This window comes from Tetrao urogallus (genome assembly GCF_951394365.1).
Source record: "Tetrao urogallus genome assembly, chromosome: 22".
Classification (NCBI taxonomy): Eukaryota; Metazoa; Chordata; class Aves; order Galliformes; family Phasianidae; genus Tetrao; species Tetrao urogallus.
This window is the reverse complement of record NC_136835.1, coordinates 3,125,760-3,141,247: the sequence shown is the minus strand read 5'-3', so window position 1 is coordinate 3,141,247 and position 15,488 is coordinate 3,125,760. Positions and strand designations below refer to the sequence as shown.

At 56.1% G+C, this 15,488-nt stretch overlaps 2 protein-coding genes across 2 annotated transcripts in view; both read right to left on the bottom strand.

Moving 5' to 3' along the window:
• SORL1 (sortilin related receptor 1) overlaps nt 1-5,833 on the bottom strand; it is a gene marked incomplete at both ends in the record, with an annotated part of 34,797 nt that extends 28,964 nt beyond the window's left edge. The window contains one exon of the mRNA XM_079545838.1: nt 5,630-5,833. Within this exon, the coding sequence (XP_079401964.1) occupies nt 5,630-5,833 (204 nt within the window). The remainder of the gene's footprint in view (nt 1-5,629) is intronic.
• Nucleotides 5,834-10,843: 5,010 nt separating this feature from the next.
• Nucleotides 10,844-14,027, bottom strand: SC5D (sterol-C5-desaturase; the record flags this gene model as incomplete). Its single annotated transcript, XM_079545871.1, is given in 5 exon segments — nt 10,844-11,145; nt 11,148-11,265; nt 11,669-11,769; nt 12,253-12,385; nt 13,818-14,027. Coding segments are annotated over 5 exon segments (864 nt in total).
• Between the last annotated feature and the right edge of the window lie 1,461 nt (nt 14,028-15,488).

The following is a 15,488-nucleotide window of genomic DNA, read 5'->3' as shown; positions in this document are numbered from 1 at the left end:
TTGTGAGATGACCAGAACCAAAACTAAAACCGAGGAAGGAGAAGCGATACAAACCGGGCTGGCTAGGCAAAGGGCCAACACAAACAGAGTCACCTTCCTACAGTGATCTCCGTGCTTAGAAGGACGTACAGGTATCCAAAACAGGTGCAAGCAAACCCACTGCTGCCTGTGCTCGTGCTGTACCTGGAGGGCTGGTTTCTATGGGGAAATAATCGCAGCATCGCTGCGGTGGGGCTGGAGGTGCTGCTCTGCAAAACACAGCGTCTGTAGGGAGCTGTAGAAATACAGGGCTAAGCCCTGCTTAGGGCTGGTACCCAGCAGTTTCCTCCTCCCCCCTCCTCCCCCTGCCCCCCAGTGATGGGCAAAGAAACGTGTGGAAAAAACGATGGCTTTAGTCCAAGAGAGGCAAGTGAAACAGAAGTCCCCAAATCCCTGTTACGTAATGGGCTTGTGCAAAAGGAAAAAAAGGAGCAAATTAGAAAGCAAACAGGGGGACAGTGAGCATCCCCCAGGGCTGGTGCTTGCAGCTGCTGGGCTGTGTGCCTCCACCTGGGGCTCAGAGCAGAGATGTAGGACTGCAGGCGGCTGCACCCCAGCAGTGAGGGTCAGTGAGACCTTGGGGATGCAGGAAGGAGAGGGTGATGCTCCCCACACACAACCTGCAGTGTGAAACCCATGGCAGCTCTGTGTCCCCACCCCAGCATCCCCCCTTTTCCCTTTTCCATCAGATCTGACTCTTCCACAAGCAGGAGCTGTTTAGTGCCACTCGTTTGGGTCTAAGGCTGCAGCAATGATGGGTCAGCAGCAGCGAGCCTGCCCACAAAGCTCCCTCCTGGGGACAGCCTGATCTCCTCCCCATGTGTTTTCTCCAGGATGGGTTTGTTGACGCCTCCATGACATTTTCAGTAGCACTTTGCAAGTTGTTCTGCAAGAAATCTGACACTAGGCTAGCTAGAGAAACAAAACAAGAGGAGGCTCTGACCCGTGCCCTGCTTTAAACTCAGCCAAATGACCTCTAAAGCATTATTCCCCGTGAGCAAAGAGACCGAACCGCAGACAGAGTGCTGTCCTTGAGCAGGGGACCAGGGCTGTGCGGGCAGAGCCAAGGCCTGGGCAGCAGCTGAGCCCTGGTTCTGCACAGAGCCACTGGAGAAACCTCCTTAAGGAGCTGCCTGGATCCACGAGCAGGCAATGGCTGGTGCCCAATGGAAACAGCACTTAGTAGAAAATCATCGTAATGGGGCTGTGTTTTGCTTTCTGCCAAGTGATTAAGGATATATGAAATATGCATGAAACTCTAATTTGTCCTCCTAATATGTAAGGTGCCAAATGAAGTCCACGAGGGGAGAAATGAAGCCAAGATGTAGGGGAGGCTGCTTGTATCTCTAGTTAACACAGTTTATGTAGTGTTGCTCACATTCATATTTTCTTTCTGTTAACAGCATCTCCCCACAACCAAAACCCCTGCTTTAGAGCAAGACAGCAACCCTGGAGCTGCCATCACACTGCAGCAAGCATGAAGGGCATCCCTGTGAGCTCTGTGCAGGGATGGATGGAGGACATGGGCTGTGCTTGCAGTGCGTGGCATTGCCTCAGAGTGGGCTTTGGAGCAAAGCATGCATCGAAGGGTTTGTCCTGTGCTGCAGGACTCTGACCTGACCTAGGGAAGGGCTGTTAATAACGAAGCACTCCATGTCAACACCACACCAGGGCTGCACGAGGGAAAGAGACGTGTGGGGATCGTGGCTCTTTCTTCCCATCCTTGTTATGCAACAGCAAATGGGATGCTTAACAACAAACACGGTTCCGAGATCGTTCCTGAATAATTAATAGGCTGTTACAAGGATAAGTGAGCGTGTTGGCGAGGCATGAAGCCTCTGAGGCTTTGAGGTGCCAAGCCCTCGTGCTCCCTGAGCCCCTGCTGCATTGGGGTGGCAGAAGAGCAAAGCCAAAGGGGGGGGTCATGGCATCATGGGGGGCTGCAGTGCATTGCGTTGGTGGCACTGCAGTGGTTGTGTTGGTGGCACGCATCGCTCCTCGTGCATCCCACCGACGCTCCATTCCTGCACCTTCTGCTCAGCACAGAGCATCTGTTCCATCCCTGCGTGGTATTTTAAGCCACCTCCTGTGCCTGCCACGGCTCTGCCTGTGGCTCGGGCTGAAAATGCCAGGGCCCGAAATCACCCATATGAAACACGAGTGACTCATTTCAGCGAGCGCCAGGCCCCTGTTAATTGTGTTAATACCAAAATCATCTGCTTGCAGAGCTGTTTGCTCTCTGCTACTGCCAACAGAGCTCTCCTTTTGCTGTTGTGCCTGAAGGAAAGGAAAAGGATAGTGAGGGAAATCTGGGGTTGGGTCAGGAGCACTGTTTTTTTCCCCAGGAATGAGTCAAAGAAGGGAGGAAGGATAGGGCTCAGGGCCTGGGAGCTGTACCAGGATGTGCGGCCAGCACCCAGGGCATGGGTAATTGGTAGGTCACAATTAATTATGGTTCACATCCGATGGGCTGTGATTGATTTCTCTGGTCATGGAGCCGGATGGTGTTTATCCTGCAATGCACATGTCTCTGTTTTGGAGAGCAGAAAGGTTCTGCAGCATGGTGTGGGTTGTAGGATGCTCATGGCCTCAGAAGAGCTCCTGTGCTCTGTGCTTGGGGCCATTCTTGCTGCATGCTGGCAGCTTGTGGGGGCACTCAAGGCAGCAACAAATGAACCCAAACACCTTTCTGCCCACCAGCACCGTGCAGTCTGCTCTGGCAAGGAAGGAGGCTGCTCTCTGAGTGAGTGCATTGCTTTCTTGGTCATCTGTAAGAGCTGTAGTGCAACAAGGATGGGAATGTCTCCTGCACAAAGTCGTCTCAGTGCAGTGATTTTAACAGGAGATGAATTCTTCTCTGCTGGGCTTTGCAAAGCTGTCATAAAGATGAAGGTCACTGAGTAACAGCACAGGGGAGGAGCTGGTGGTCATCCATGTGGGATGCAGAAGTGCCTGGTTCTCTGAGCACTGACAGCTGGGGAGGTCCTCAAAGGTGGGCTGAGGGAAGGTCATGTAGTCTTCTTACAGTGCAATTGTAAATAGCCAGAAAACGATGGAACCTGGTGGTCCTCTAAGGCAGGAGAGGTTGTCACCAGCAAGCAGGACCTGAGAGCGAAGGAGGTTCTGAGATGATTTGACTCCATGGTCCTGGGAGGGACGGGTGGATGCTGAGGTGGGCAGCGATGGCTGCAAATGCTGTCCCTAACCCACATCACCTTCCCCTTGCAGGGTCAGCAGATGAGCTCACTTCCTGCCCAGTACCATCCATCACTGTCTGCTGCTGCCACACCAGTACCCATGAGATAGCGTCACCTCACAGGTAGGCAGCAGGAGCAGCAGCTTCATGTGCCCTTCTTCTTGTACTGTCCACAGGCTGAGTGGTTCTTTGCTGATTTATCCCCAGGATGGGATGGGATTTGAAGGATGGCTGGGATGGAAAAACCAGAGAGAGGGATGAGGATAAGTCTCCACCGCTGTAATGAAGCCATAGGGTGGGCAGTGTGCAATGCTTTGGATGCTCACAGGGACTGAGGGAGTGCTGAAGGGCATAAGCAGCACTTGTCCTGCTCAGGGGATGCTTCCCATCAGTGGCATTGCAGAAATGACCCATCCAGTGTCCAGAGCCCGTTGCCAAATTTGCCAAGCTGTGCAGTGCCATGGAGAAGCCGCAGTGGCTTTGGAGTGCACCCCCAGCTCCAGTTCTGGCTGTCACGACGTGTCACTCCATCAGTGCCCCGGCTGCGTTCCAGCAGTGATGGGCAGCTCTGCACGAGCAGTGCCATGAGGTTACACCAGAGCAGGGCGAGCCAACACACAGCATATGGCTGAGCACACTGCCAAGCACAGGGAGCAGCACATGCCCCTGAGAAGGGTCTCCTGCAGGGCTCTCAGTGGCTCACTCCAAGCACTGTCACCTTGCTGATGTCCCTCTGCTAACCCTGCCAGCATCAGGGGAGCATCAGAGGTACAGGAGGGGTGGGGACCACACGATGCCTGTGACTGGAAGCAAGCAGTATAGCATGTGGCTTTGTTTTCCTTCTTGTTCATACACCACAATGCGGGTTATGTCCTAATTCCTTTTATAACAGACACCACGATGTAAAGCACTGTATGGTTCAGAAAGGTTGTGTAAGGCCTAGTGAAGTCCTGGTGAGGTCCGGTACCTGGGCTTTAATATGCTTGCATCCAAAAGCAGCAGAAGGGCCAATTTTTATTAAAATTAAAATAAAGCATTAAAGTCTGCAACTGTTTTGTGTAACGCTGCCAGTGAGAGCAATTCATTGCTCCAAGCGAATCCCTTCCAAAAGCTTCATGCAATGAGAAAAGACCCGGCAGAGGCCAATTGTATACAAAAACCCCCCTGCCTGCTCTGTGTCCTGCTCTGGATGTCACTGCAGCCTTCCAAGTGTTCCAAGTCCAGGCTATGGGTGCTGCTCTCCACCCTGACCTGTCAAAGTGGCCTGAATGACAGCTGGGGGGGGGCTGAAGGGAAAATGCCCCACATATGTCCTGACAGTACAGAGGAAGGGGAAATCATTGGGAACGGAGAAGGTTAAGAGGGAAAGTTCTTCCCTTCCATAGGAGGGAAATGCAGATGTGGCTGCTGCCCTCAGGCAGCACACGGGCTACACAGTGGGACATGAGCAGCCTGAGCGAGCGGGGTCACACGAGGCAACGGCACACAGTTTGGCATATGGAGTAAAACACAAAAATAACGGGCAGGCAATGGCAGCCTGCAGACTCCCAGGGCAGGCACACGGGCAGCGTGTCCTGTTCTGACATCCCCCCCCAAAGTGAGGCAAAGGGAGAGGAGGATGCTGGTCCCGGCAGCAAAACTTGCTAATTAATGGAGCCTGCGCAGGGATGCTCTCAGGGACGGCCATCTGTATGCTTTTCTGTGGTCAGCCAGCTCCTCACATCAATAAGCAAGGGCCAACCAGCCAGACAAGCAGCCAGGGAGAAGCCCTCCTTACAGAGCAGGCTCAGCACCTCACAACAGCACAATCTTGCTCTAAAGTCTCCCTTTCAGCCCAGTTTCAGGGTCGAAACGTCCCATTTAAGCACATCTAGTGGGAGACAGATGCCAGCTGCAGCTCCCAGCCGTGGGGTTCCCATCCCCTGGGGACAAGCTGGCCGTGTTCCCGGCTCAGACCCACGAGCGTGCCCTGCCAACCCGGCAGCACGGCTGGGTCGCGATGGCTCCGACACCAACCGTGGGAGATGCGGGGATAGATGTAACCGCGCTCAGCATCTCCCGGTCAGCTCCATTTGGAACAGGGCAAGTGCGGGCGCTCGTAGGTTCAGTAGGGGGCTGCGGTGCCCCGGAAAGGGGGAGGGGGGAACCACGCAGCGCAGCATTCACCCTGCTAATGCACATCGCTGGGGGGGGGGGGGAGAGAAACACAGACAGTGTTTGCGGGGAGGGGAGAAGGGGGGGGGGGAGGGGGGAGAAACGCTGCATGGGTGATGTAACGCACCGCTCTGCCGTGCGGTCGGTTTAATGAATTAGGAATAAATAAATTAGAAATGATGCGGAAGGGGAGGGGGGGGGAAAGGGAGGAAAGAGGGGGAGGTCGCGAGCGCGGCTCACCTGTCCGTACACCTGGATGGGCTCCTGCGCGGCACGGCGGCTCCGCGGGGGTTCATCGGGTGCCTCCGGAGGGACGCGTAGCAACAGCGACGAGCCGCCCCCCGCCGCCCCTTCGGACAGCAGCAGCAGCAGCAGCAGCAGCAAGGCGAGGCGGTGCGGGGACAGAACGGCACCGTTCGCCCCGCCGCTGCACCGCGTCGCCATGTTCGTGGCGCGGGGCCGGGCCGCGCCGTGCGGGACCGATGGAGCCGCGCCGCCGCCCGGTCAGAATGTGCAATGTGCTCCGCCGCGCCGCCCCGCGACCGCCCCCAGAACGATGTGTTCTCCCCCCCCCACCCCCCTTCCAAGCTTCATCATCCCGGGGGTAAACCGGGCCCGAGGGATGCGGGCGTCGGGGAAAGGCCGACGTCATCGATAGGCTTAGCGGAAAGGGTGTCGGAGCAGCCGCTACACGCGAGGAAAAAGATTGAAAAAAGAGCGAGTGGAAAAAAGAGCGAGGCTTAAATGTCGGATGTAAGAAACTCAGCGCTCAGAAACCGGCAGTTTAAAAAAAAAACCCGGAAAAAAAAGGTACGTGGTCCTAAGTTGGCAATCTGAAGTGATGGGAGGTCGGTGGTAAGAAAAGCAGTGATAAGGAAGAGGCGGTCAAAGGGAAGCTGTCTGAAGCGGTAATAGAAATGAGCGCTGCAAAGTACACAGTGTAAAACCAACAGTGAAAATCGGCAAAGTACACAACCAAAAATCAACAGTGAAAGATAAACATTAAATTAAAAAAAAGAAAAAGAAAAAAAAGGGCTTTTCAGCCAAAGCTGTTACAAAGTCTGTGCATCGCAGGGATTACCGTGTTTGCCAACCTTGTAACCCATCTGCATGGTGGAGGTGATGTATGGTGACATGGGGACAGTGCAGACCACCATTGGGGGGCTCAGCTCCCTGCATTTTGCTGGCTGTAACAGCTGAAACATTGCCCAGAGTGTTCCCAGAGGTACCTTTTGCCTAGAAACCTAGTTAGCGTGTTTCAATTATGGAGCCAATACAATTAGAAGCCCTCCTAATAAAGCTCTTAGCTGTCTCGATTCAGGGTAATGTCCCCCTGGAGGACCACAGGTCACGGGGGTGAGAGTTGATAGATGTTTGTGCATGGGTCTGTGGAGCTGCTGTCTGCAGGTGGGACCAGCAGGGACCCAACACACAACAGCATCCCTTCCCCAAAGTGCTGCCCCAATCCCCAGGGAAAAAAAAAAAAAAAGGAAAAGAAAAAGAAGAAACTGATTCAGAGTAGAATAGGAACTGGTGAGAAATGAGAACCGGCCCAAGGATGGTTTGCTCTTTGTGTGAGCACTTGCTGTCCAGTCTGAGCCCCAGGGTTGTTCTTGGGGAGGCTGGATGTTGCAATTCCTCTGTGCACAGCCCCAAGTAAGAGCCGTTTGCTGGAGAATGCCCCAACCCTGGAGGCATTCAAGGCCAGGCTGGATGTGGTTCTGGGCAGCCTGGTCTGGTGGTTGGTGACCCTGTACATAGCAAGGGGTTGGAGCTGGATGAGCGCCTTTTCAACCCAGGCCATTCCATTCTATGATATGAGAAGGAGATATGAATGTATTGTCATGTGCAAGGGAGCTTTTCCTGGGCAGACTGGCCTTTTTAAGTCCCCAAAGTACATGAAGCTCCCCATCCAGCACTGCTGCCTGCCTGCAGAGGAAGGTTGTGTTGTGTTGAAATGATCCCATTTATAGAGGGACTGGGAAGGCCACAGGGAGCAGGAGGTTCTTCTCCCAGACAGGAGGTGTATTGGTTTGGGTATGCCGGTGGCAGACCCCATTTTGTCCTCAAGCATCTTCCAAAGAGACGGCACACAGGAGGTTTGTGGGCAGATGTGCAGGCAGCGCAGTGACCCCCTATGGGCTGTCTGCTAGGAATGAATGGTGTGCAGGGATACAGGAACCCTTCCTCAGCTGTGCTGGGCACATATCACATGTATGGTATGGCATGGTACGTCCCTTCCCCAGGTCTGCATTCCCTTTGATGTAGCAATAGCTGCACTGAAGAATATACCCGATTCTGGGGCCATATCACAACAACCCCAGTAAAAAGCTTCGGTGGTCTGAGAGTATCTTCCTGCAGGGGAGCCAGCAACACCACGTGCTGTGGGGTGGTGCGTGTTTGGTTGTGTGCACACGTCGCTTTCAGAGTAGAAAAGCTCTGTGGTGCAGTGTTCATGTGCTGAGGGATGTTCCTTTGTGGCAGCCTCTACCAAGGTATGAAGCACTCGCTTCTCAGGTTGTGAGGAGCTCTGTAGGATGTGTGTGCTGGCATGTTGGCATGCCATAGGCAGCAGTGCTGGGCATCTGCATCCCCTGCGTAGGGTTGGCACGGCTGTCCCACTGCTGGGTGTAGCAATAGCATCACTCTGCCTACAAGAGCAGGAGAGCCCCCCCGATGCCTGTCCCCGTAAGGAACGATGGTCAGCCCTATCTGCAGTAAGGTCGCAGCCTACGGACACACACACGGACACACGGACACACGGACACACGGACACACGGACACACGGACACACGGACACACGGACGCGGCTCCGGCCTTTAGGCTCCGGCGGTGCGGGCACAGCGCTCAGCAGCGCCACCTGGCGGCTGGTTCTAAAAGTGCATGAGGCCCGCGGGCTCCGCGGTGCGGCAGAGCTTCCTACGGCCAAGGCAACCGGGAGAAGGATTTGCTTTCAGTGCAAATTGGAGCCTCTCTGCTGAGAGATGGGGGCACGTGTAGGAGCAAGGTGGTTCTATAGGAGGTGGGCTGTTGCATGCAGGGTGCAGGGGAAGGTTGCATGCCCGAGGAATGTGGCACATCCTGTGCTGCCCTGCAGGAGGGCTGGCAGAAGGGTGCTGGGCAAGGATAGAGGTTTTCCGATGCTGACAGGGCCCTGTGCCGATGTGCCAAGGTCTGTGCTGCTGTTGTCACATTTAATCCAGCCTTTGCCTCGACCTTTGGTGTTTGCCTGAGCGCCAAGCTACTGCGCATCCAGAGTTCATGTGCATGTGGGGATTGAGTAACTGAGGGGAGGGGAGAGCAGGGGCGGAATGCAGGGAAATGAGGGGTGAGCCATAGGTGTGGGGGGAATACAGTTCCTGGGGGTTAGAAGGTGTGTGCCCATCACAGAGGAACAGCACGAGGGCCCTCTGTCCCAGGAGTGGATGCATGCGTCTGTTGCAGTAACTGCACCCAGGATTGTCTCCCATAGAAGCAGAGTGTTGTATGAGTCCCCTGTGCAGTGGAAATGCTAAGTGAAGCCTGAAGCAGTAATTAAGTACCTGGTTAGAGGGCAGTGCTAACCCAGGGGAGCGCAGGTGCATGCAATGTGCTGACTGATGGAAGGGGTGTAGCCAGGATCCACCCCTTCCCAGCCTTCATTAAAGGGTTGGCAGTGAGGGAAGGGGGTCTTACTGAAGATCCCTGCCTACCTGAGGCTTCCTGAAGGTAAATAAGCTTTCTCCTTTGTTTCTGCATCTTTAGTTGCTGCATTTAGGTTTGTCCTCATTTGCTACAGCCAAGGATTTTGCTACCCCGTTATTATTGCTGTACTTTCCACATATTATAGTGTTACACCCTGTGTGGTATGGAATGCACTGATATTGCTGTGGAGCAGTGAAAAGAGATTTCTCCTACTTGTACATCTGGGAACCTCTGCAAAGAATAAGGGGAGAAGAGAGGGTGAAGGCTTAGGTGGCTGCTGCAGAGTGGGGTGAAAAGCGTCACCTTGGGGCACACTCTATCACCTGCCTTGGGCTGGGAAGTCAGAAGGCTGTGTTACAGCATGGGGAGGTTTGGGGAGAGCGGGTGACAGAACAGAGCTGACTATGCATGAAAAAGCCCTGAACAATGCTCACTGTGCTCTGTTGTTCTGTGTGGCTTGGGCATGAGAGCACAAAGCTGGCAGAGAGGCCTGTTGGGTGATAACTTGTGGGGTGATTGGTGGGAATGGGTGGAAATGGGGTGCCAGGATGGTCTCTGTACTGTCTGGAGACTGAGAGTGAAGATGCCACATGCCGTCAAAGTTGGCAAATGAGTTTTATTAAAGGTTAGCCTGACTGAAGGCAGGGCAGTCAGGTGTCCAAAGGAAGCACATTGGCTTTTCAGGGGGGAAACAAGCCAGAAACCACAGCTCTTCCCCATCCCCAGCTTCTAAGCCTTCCCACTTCCCCTCCTCTAATGCTCCCTGTGAGTTCAAAGGGCTCAATGTCTGCCTCTGATCTCCAGATGTGCCCCTCTGTGTTAAGTTCTCATGTGGCATCTTCAGGTGAGGTGAAGGAGCTCTCGTCCAGTGCCAAGAAGTCCCAGAATGTCCAGAGGCCGAGGAGCCATGAGGAAGACCTGTGCTGGCTGCACAAGGTAGCAGGTCGTGGTATTTTTTTCAGGGAATACAGATGTGCAGGTCACACTGGAGAACACAGTGCACGATGCTGTTTGCCTCTCATCTTGATGTGACTTGATCTGTAGGCGTCCATGGCAGCTCATGGAGGAAGAGAGATGGGTGCAGATGGATGGAGACCCAATGACATGTGATGTTAGTGCTGTGCTTACATTGCAGTGCTGTTTGTGAGCAGGGCTCCTGTGTGGACTCACAGGTGGCAATGGGGTGAGTTTGTGTTGCAGCCGAGGTTCGCAGTGTGAAGCGAGGATGGAGAGTGCTGTTCTGGGAGCAGGGATGGAGCTCTTGGAGCTGCTTTCAGTGCACGTGTCCTGCTGAGTGGGCAGTACTCACAGTCATACAGGTTGGAGAGAGCGCATAACTGATGTGGGGCACAAACATGGCATGTGTATTTCCAAGAAGTCTGAATAGCAGCAGCTTTGCGTAGCGTTAAGGTGTCTGTGTGCCATGAGGAGGGGTGGGAATGCTGGGGGGGGAAGGGGTCCAAGACCCATCCACGAGCAGAGAAGGTCCCAGAGCGGCTCAGATTGAAAAGATGGGCTGTGAATGAGCATCCATGGGTGGTGGCTGTGTGCTGTAGAAGTGGAGGGAACCGTGTGGCATCCTCCTTTCCATGTGCACGTCAGCCCCATGTGCACCTCTTGGCCCAGGGGAGCGAAGGGTTTGAGATGCTGAGACTTGCCGAGCGATGGGAAGAGATGGGGACTCCTTCTATGGGGGAACATTGTCCGAAAAGGCTCAGGAGGGGTGGGATGAGACAGAGTCTGTTGGGGTTGCAGCCAATCTGGGAACACCTACTCTGTCTTGTCAGCGTCACCGTTGGGACACGCTGAACCATTCTCCCGCAGCTTGCGCATGTAATCGTGAGGGCCTTTGCCCTCAAAGGCAGTGGGGCTCTTGTAGGATCCACCAATCTTGTCCCAGAGGGTGAAGTACTGCCCGTAGTTGTAGTCAAAGTAGAGGTGGTGGTCGGTGTGGTGGGCAGAGCCGTTGATGACGTGCCGCAGCAGCTGGGGGACGCGATAGTCGCCATCGTGGATGGAGATGGTCCAGACGTTGACGAAGATGTAGAGGCCCAGGTAGGTGACTTTGTGCAGGGGAAGAGGAAGGGGTAGATGTGGTAGGGCAGGCTCTGCATGAAGCCATCCACGGGGTGGAAGGCATGGCTGGCGAAGGGCGTCGCGATCTTCCAGAGGTGGTGGGGTTTGTGGAAGCGCTGTGGGGAAAGGGTAGGTGCTAGGCCAGAGGCGAGGGGCTGAGGCCCATGGGATAGGAGCCCCTCTCCAGGCCCACCTATTTTGGGATAGCTACCTGTCAGCATCACTGAGGATAGCTGTTGTGTGTGGCTGAGTGACATAGGAAGTTGGGGTCAGAGAATCTCTGTAGGTTCTAACAGACTACGAGCTCACTTGTCAGTGGGGATGCAGATGAGGAAATGTGACCCATCCCCACCTGCACCCATCCCCACCTGCACCATCCCACCTGCACCCATCCCCACCTGCACCCATCCCCACCTGCACCCATCCCCACCTGCACCCATCCCCACCTGCACCCATCCCCATTTCTCAGGTGGTATCAATACCCTGCTGACTGCCAGCTCCCCCAAGAAGGTCCTCTACCTTATAGAACAGCCTGTGGTGGAGGCCTCGGTGTATCCAGTAGATGCCCATGTCAGTGAAGAAGAGGAAGGACAGCATGCTGAGGAAGACTCCAGGCCAGCCTAGGGGAGGGAAGTCATGTCAGTGTTCCTTCTGCATGTGCCATAGCTCTAAAGGGTGAGCATGAGTAGGAAGCTGAGGCTTCATGTGTGCAGAGGTGGAGGAAAGAGAGCAGGGTCATGGTGGAAAAAGTGAGCTGGGTCCTATGGGATTATACAGCAAGGGATGGAATGTCATGCAGCTAGGACAGGACGTGCATCCCGTTGGCACTCTCGACCCTGAGGTAGGGGGTTGGCTGTCATGTGCGTGGGCTGACAGGGTGCCAAGGACATAACTCAGAGCTGAGATGTTTTGGAGCTGGGAGGTGGCCTCTATTGATGTTGCCAGCATTATGGGCTGCCAGCTCTGGCAGGAGTTTGAGGGGGGGGTATGGGAGGTGTCTGCAGGTTTTTGGCTCAGAATGAAGAAGAAATGTGTGGAGACGGGGGCAGAGAGCAACAGAGAATGAAGGGTAGGGGGACAGCGGGGCCTGGGCAGCAGCTCACCATAGGGGGAGTCTTGAATGTTGTCATATAGTTTGCTGTAGCCCCGGACCTCAGCAAAGAAGATGGCAACGGTGGGGACACTGATCCAGGGCAGGGAGCGCAGTGCGTAGATGATTTCCCGTTGCACCTGGTTCTGTGGGGAGGCAGAGAGGGAGCCAGGTTAGGGGGCAGCATAAGTGGAAGCAGAGTGAAGTACACAGTACTTGTTGTGCCATTGAGGCTATGGGCAGGCAGGGAGGGCAGGCATTTGGCATGCTGTCTGGTATTTGGAGCAGATGTTCAGGTGTATACCTGGGGGCAGGGTGTGCAGAGAGGTTGTTTTGAGGAGAGCTGTGCTGTGGGTGTGGAGAGTAGGTGCCAGGGTAGCCTGGAGTGTAAGTGATGTTGGTAGGGGAAGAGAAGGGTCTGGGGTGCATTGGATCTGGTAGTGCAGAGGTGATGGTGTCATGCAGGGTAAGAGGTTGATGAGTTTGTGTGAGCAGTGTGCTGAGTCCAGCAGTGAGGAGGGCAGAGCTGCAGACAGCCAAGGAGGTGGTTAGTGAAGCTGTGTGCAGTGCCTTGCTGTTGGGCTGCTCAGGCCAAGGTGGGATGCCTGATGCAGGGATGAGCTGCTGGGCATGGTGGCTGATGTCAGTGGTCAAGAGGCTTTTGGATCCTGCCCCAATGAAACTGCTAGGTTAGCCCTCAAGCAATCAGGCACCTTTTTTCTCTGTGACTTCTGGTCTATATTATGTGAGTTTTCATCTATTCCTGTAGTTGATGCCTTTTGTATTCTTTGTTACACCCATTCTATGCAATGCCTATTGTATTTTAGTTCAGGCCCATCCTGTTCTGTTCCCAACCACATGTTAGAGGCCAGGGATGGGCACCCACCTGTCATCAGCTGCCCAATCACCACCAGGCCCAGCTGTGTGGGGTGCTGGCAGCAGTCTGGGGCTGTTGCTGAGGAGCTGGACTTGGTGCCTTTGGTAGAAGGAAGGGCCATGTGCTTTGGGTGTTGGAAGCTAAGGGGCACTGGGGCCTTGAGGTGTGAACGCAGGGCTGGGAAACAGCAGGCCCAGATGTGGGCAATGCATGTGTAGGGCTGCTGGGGTAGGACAGGACCCCCAGTCTGAAGTGAGGTGGGCAGGAGAGGTTGGTGCCAGAGTGTAGGGTGTGAGGGGCGTTGTCTGTGGGGTGGCAGTGTTGTGGATGGGAGAGTATGGAGGCAGCAGGGATGGGAGTGAGAAGGTCAGGACTGGGAGGTGCAAGGTAGAGATGGGGCCTTTGGGCTTGCAAAGGGACCTAGGGCAGGTGCCAGTGTCCTTGGGGAGAGCCAGGGTGCTTTTGTATGGGGAAAGGCAGCACCCTGTGTTCAGGTGATAGGAGTGGGGTATTATCTGAGTGGTAACAGATCAGAAGATGGTCCTGAGAGCAGAGAGACCCTGGCTGGGGGTCAGTCCTGCCCTGTTATGTTCTATCAGGGAGTGTCAGGCAGCTTTTGGAGGAGATGGGTGGCAAAGGAATGCCAGCAGCATCTGGGATGTGCTGGGAGGGAGCGCGGTGCGTGCAGCCATGGTACCCACCTCGAGGAACTGGGGGTGCTTCTTCAGCTCATGGTCGAAGATGAAGTAGTAGCTGAGGGTGCCAAAGAGCAGATAGAGGGCGAGTGCTCCGAGGTTGGTGATGACGAAGAGGCTGAGCAGCTGGCGAAAGGGCTCGTCCTCTGGCCAGCCCGTGGGGTACACGTAGGGTGTGAGCAGGTGGTGGTCAGCGACCTCCAGCACCAGGTCCATGGTGGGTCTGGGGGAGACAGACAGACAGACGGATGGAGAGGAGGCCTTGCTGGGTGTTCTGAGCGGAGGTTATGCAGGCGGTTGTGCTTTTATAGGGGGTGTGGGGGTGTTTGTGAGCTGTCAGGTGGGGCTGGGCTAAGAGATGGAAAAGTGGGGCAGTTGGGAGGAGTGAGTGGGGCTGTTTTGTGTGAGGAGAGGATGGGGGGGGGGGGGGGCTCTGGGATCATTGGGAAGGGATGGGAAGCTGTGTGGTCCTCATGGGAAGGGGAGAGGAGGAGGACAGCAGGATTGCCAGCACACAGCACTAGGGATGGGGCACAGGAAGGCTGTGCTGGGTCAGGGGATGCAGTTAGTGGGATGGGAGCAAGGATGCAGAGGAGCGGGGCTGTGCTGTTGATGCCCACGTGTTGATGGAGCAGGGATGGACAGGAGGCTGCCGTGGTGAGCGAGTCGGGGAGGCAGAGGGGTGCTGCCTTGGGGCCCATCCTCCTCCCACAGCACTGTGCTGGACAGTGGGCTCTGCGGACCTCAGCAGCGTGTTAGGTTGGCGTGGAACCCCAAAGTGCTGCGGCCGGAATCCTGCGCGGCTCTGAGCCGTGCTGCAGGAGGACACGGAGGCGGCGAAGCCGGTCCCGGTGCCCTGGGCGCGGGTAACGGCGCGCTCCTCGGGTGCTGCGGGGCTGACGAACCCCCGTGGGCTCCCCCGAGGCAGATCGCCGTACCGGAGCCCTACGTTGGGCTGCCTCCCCCCCCCCGCTCCCCGCGATCCCCCCGCGGTCCCCCCGCATCCCGTACCTGCCGGCGGGGCCCGAGCGCGGCGGTGGGCGGGGCGGCGCCGCCCTCTAGCGCCACGTGACGTCACGGCCCCCGCCCACCTCGCGCCACCGCCGCCGGTGCCGTCACGCGGGGGCGGGGCGACAGAGGAGGCCGCGGGTTCGAGGCCCGGGCTCGGCGAATGGGCGGGGATCCGCGCGGAGTCGGGGCGGCGGTACGGGGTGGTGCCATGGGGCGGGGGGGGGGGGGGGGGGGGGTTCGCTCGCCTCCCGAATCCGTGCGGAGCCATTCTGCTGTGATTCCCACCGCTTCTGCTCCCACACAAGCCCGCCTGCCCGAACCCCCTGCTTAACATCGGTGCCTCTCGGCCTCTCTCCCCGCTCTGTTCCACCACGCAGGACGACGCTGCTTTACGAAGGAGTACAACGCTTTTTATTCCCACGCAGCCGTGTCACAATTTACCAACACCAGACCAGCCACCCACAGAAACGACCCCCAGCGCCGACCCTCGCCCCGACCCCCGGCACCACCCCCGTTGTGCGGTGCTCCCACCCTTCCCTCTCCCCTTCTCTCCTCTTCTTAAGCACGCTTCTCTCTTCCAAAAGCACTGCCCGTGCCTCTCCGCCCCCCCCCCCTCTCCAGACAGACGCTCAGCCCTCTGCCCCACACCCCCACCGCTCCCTTGGA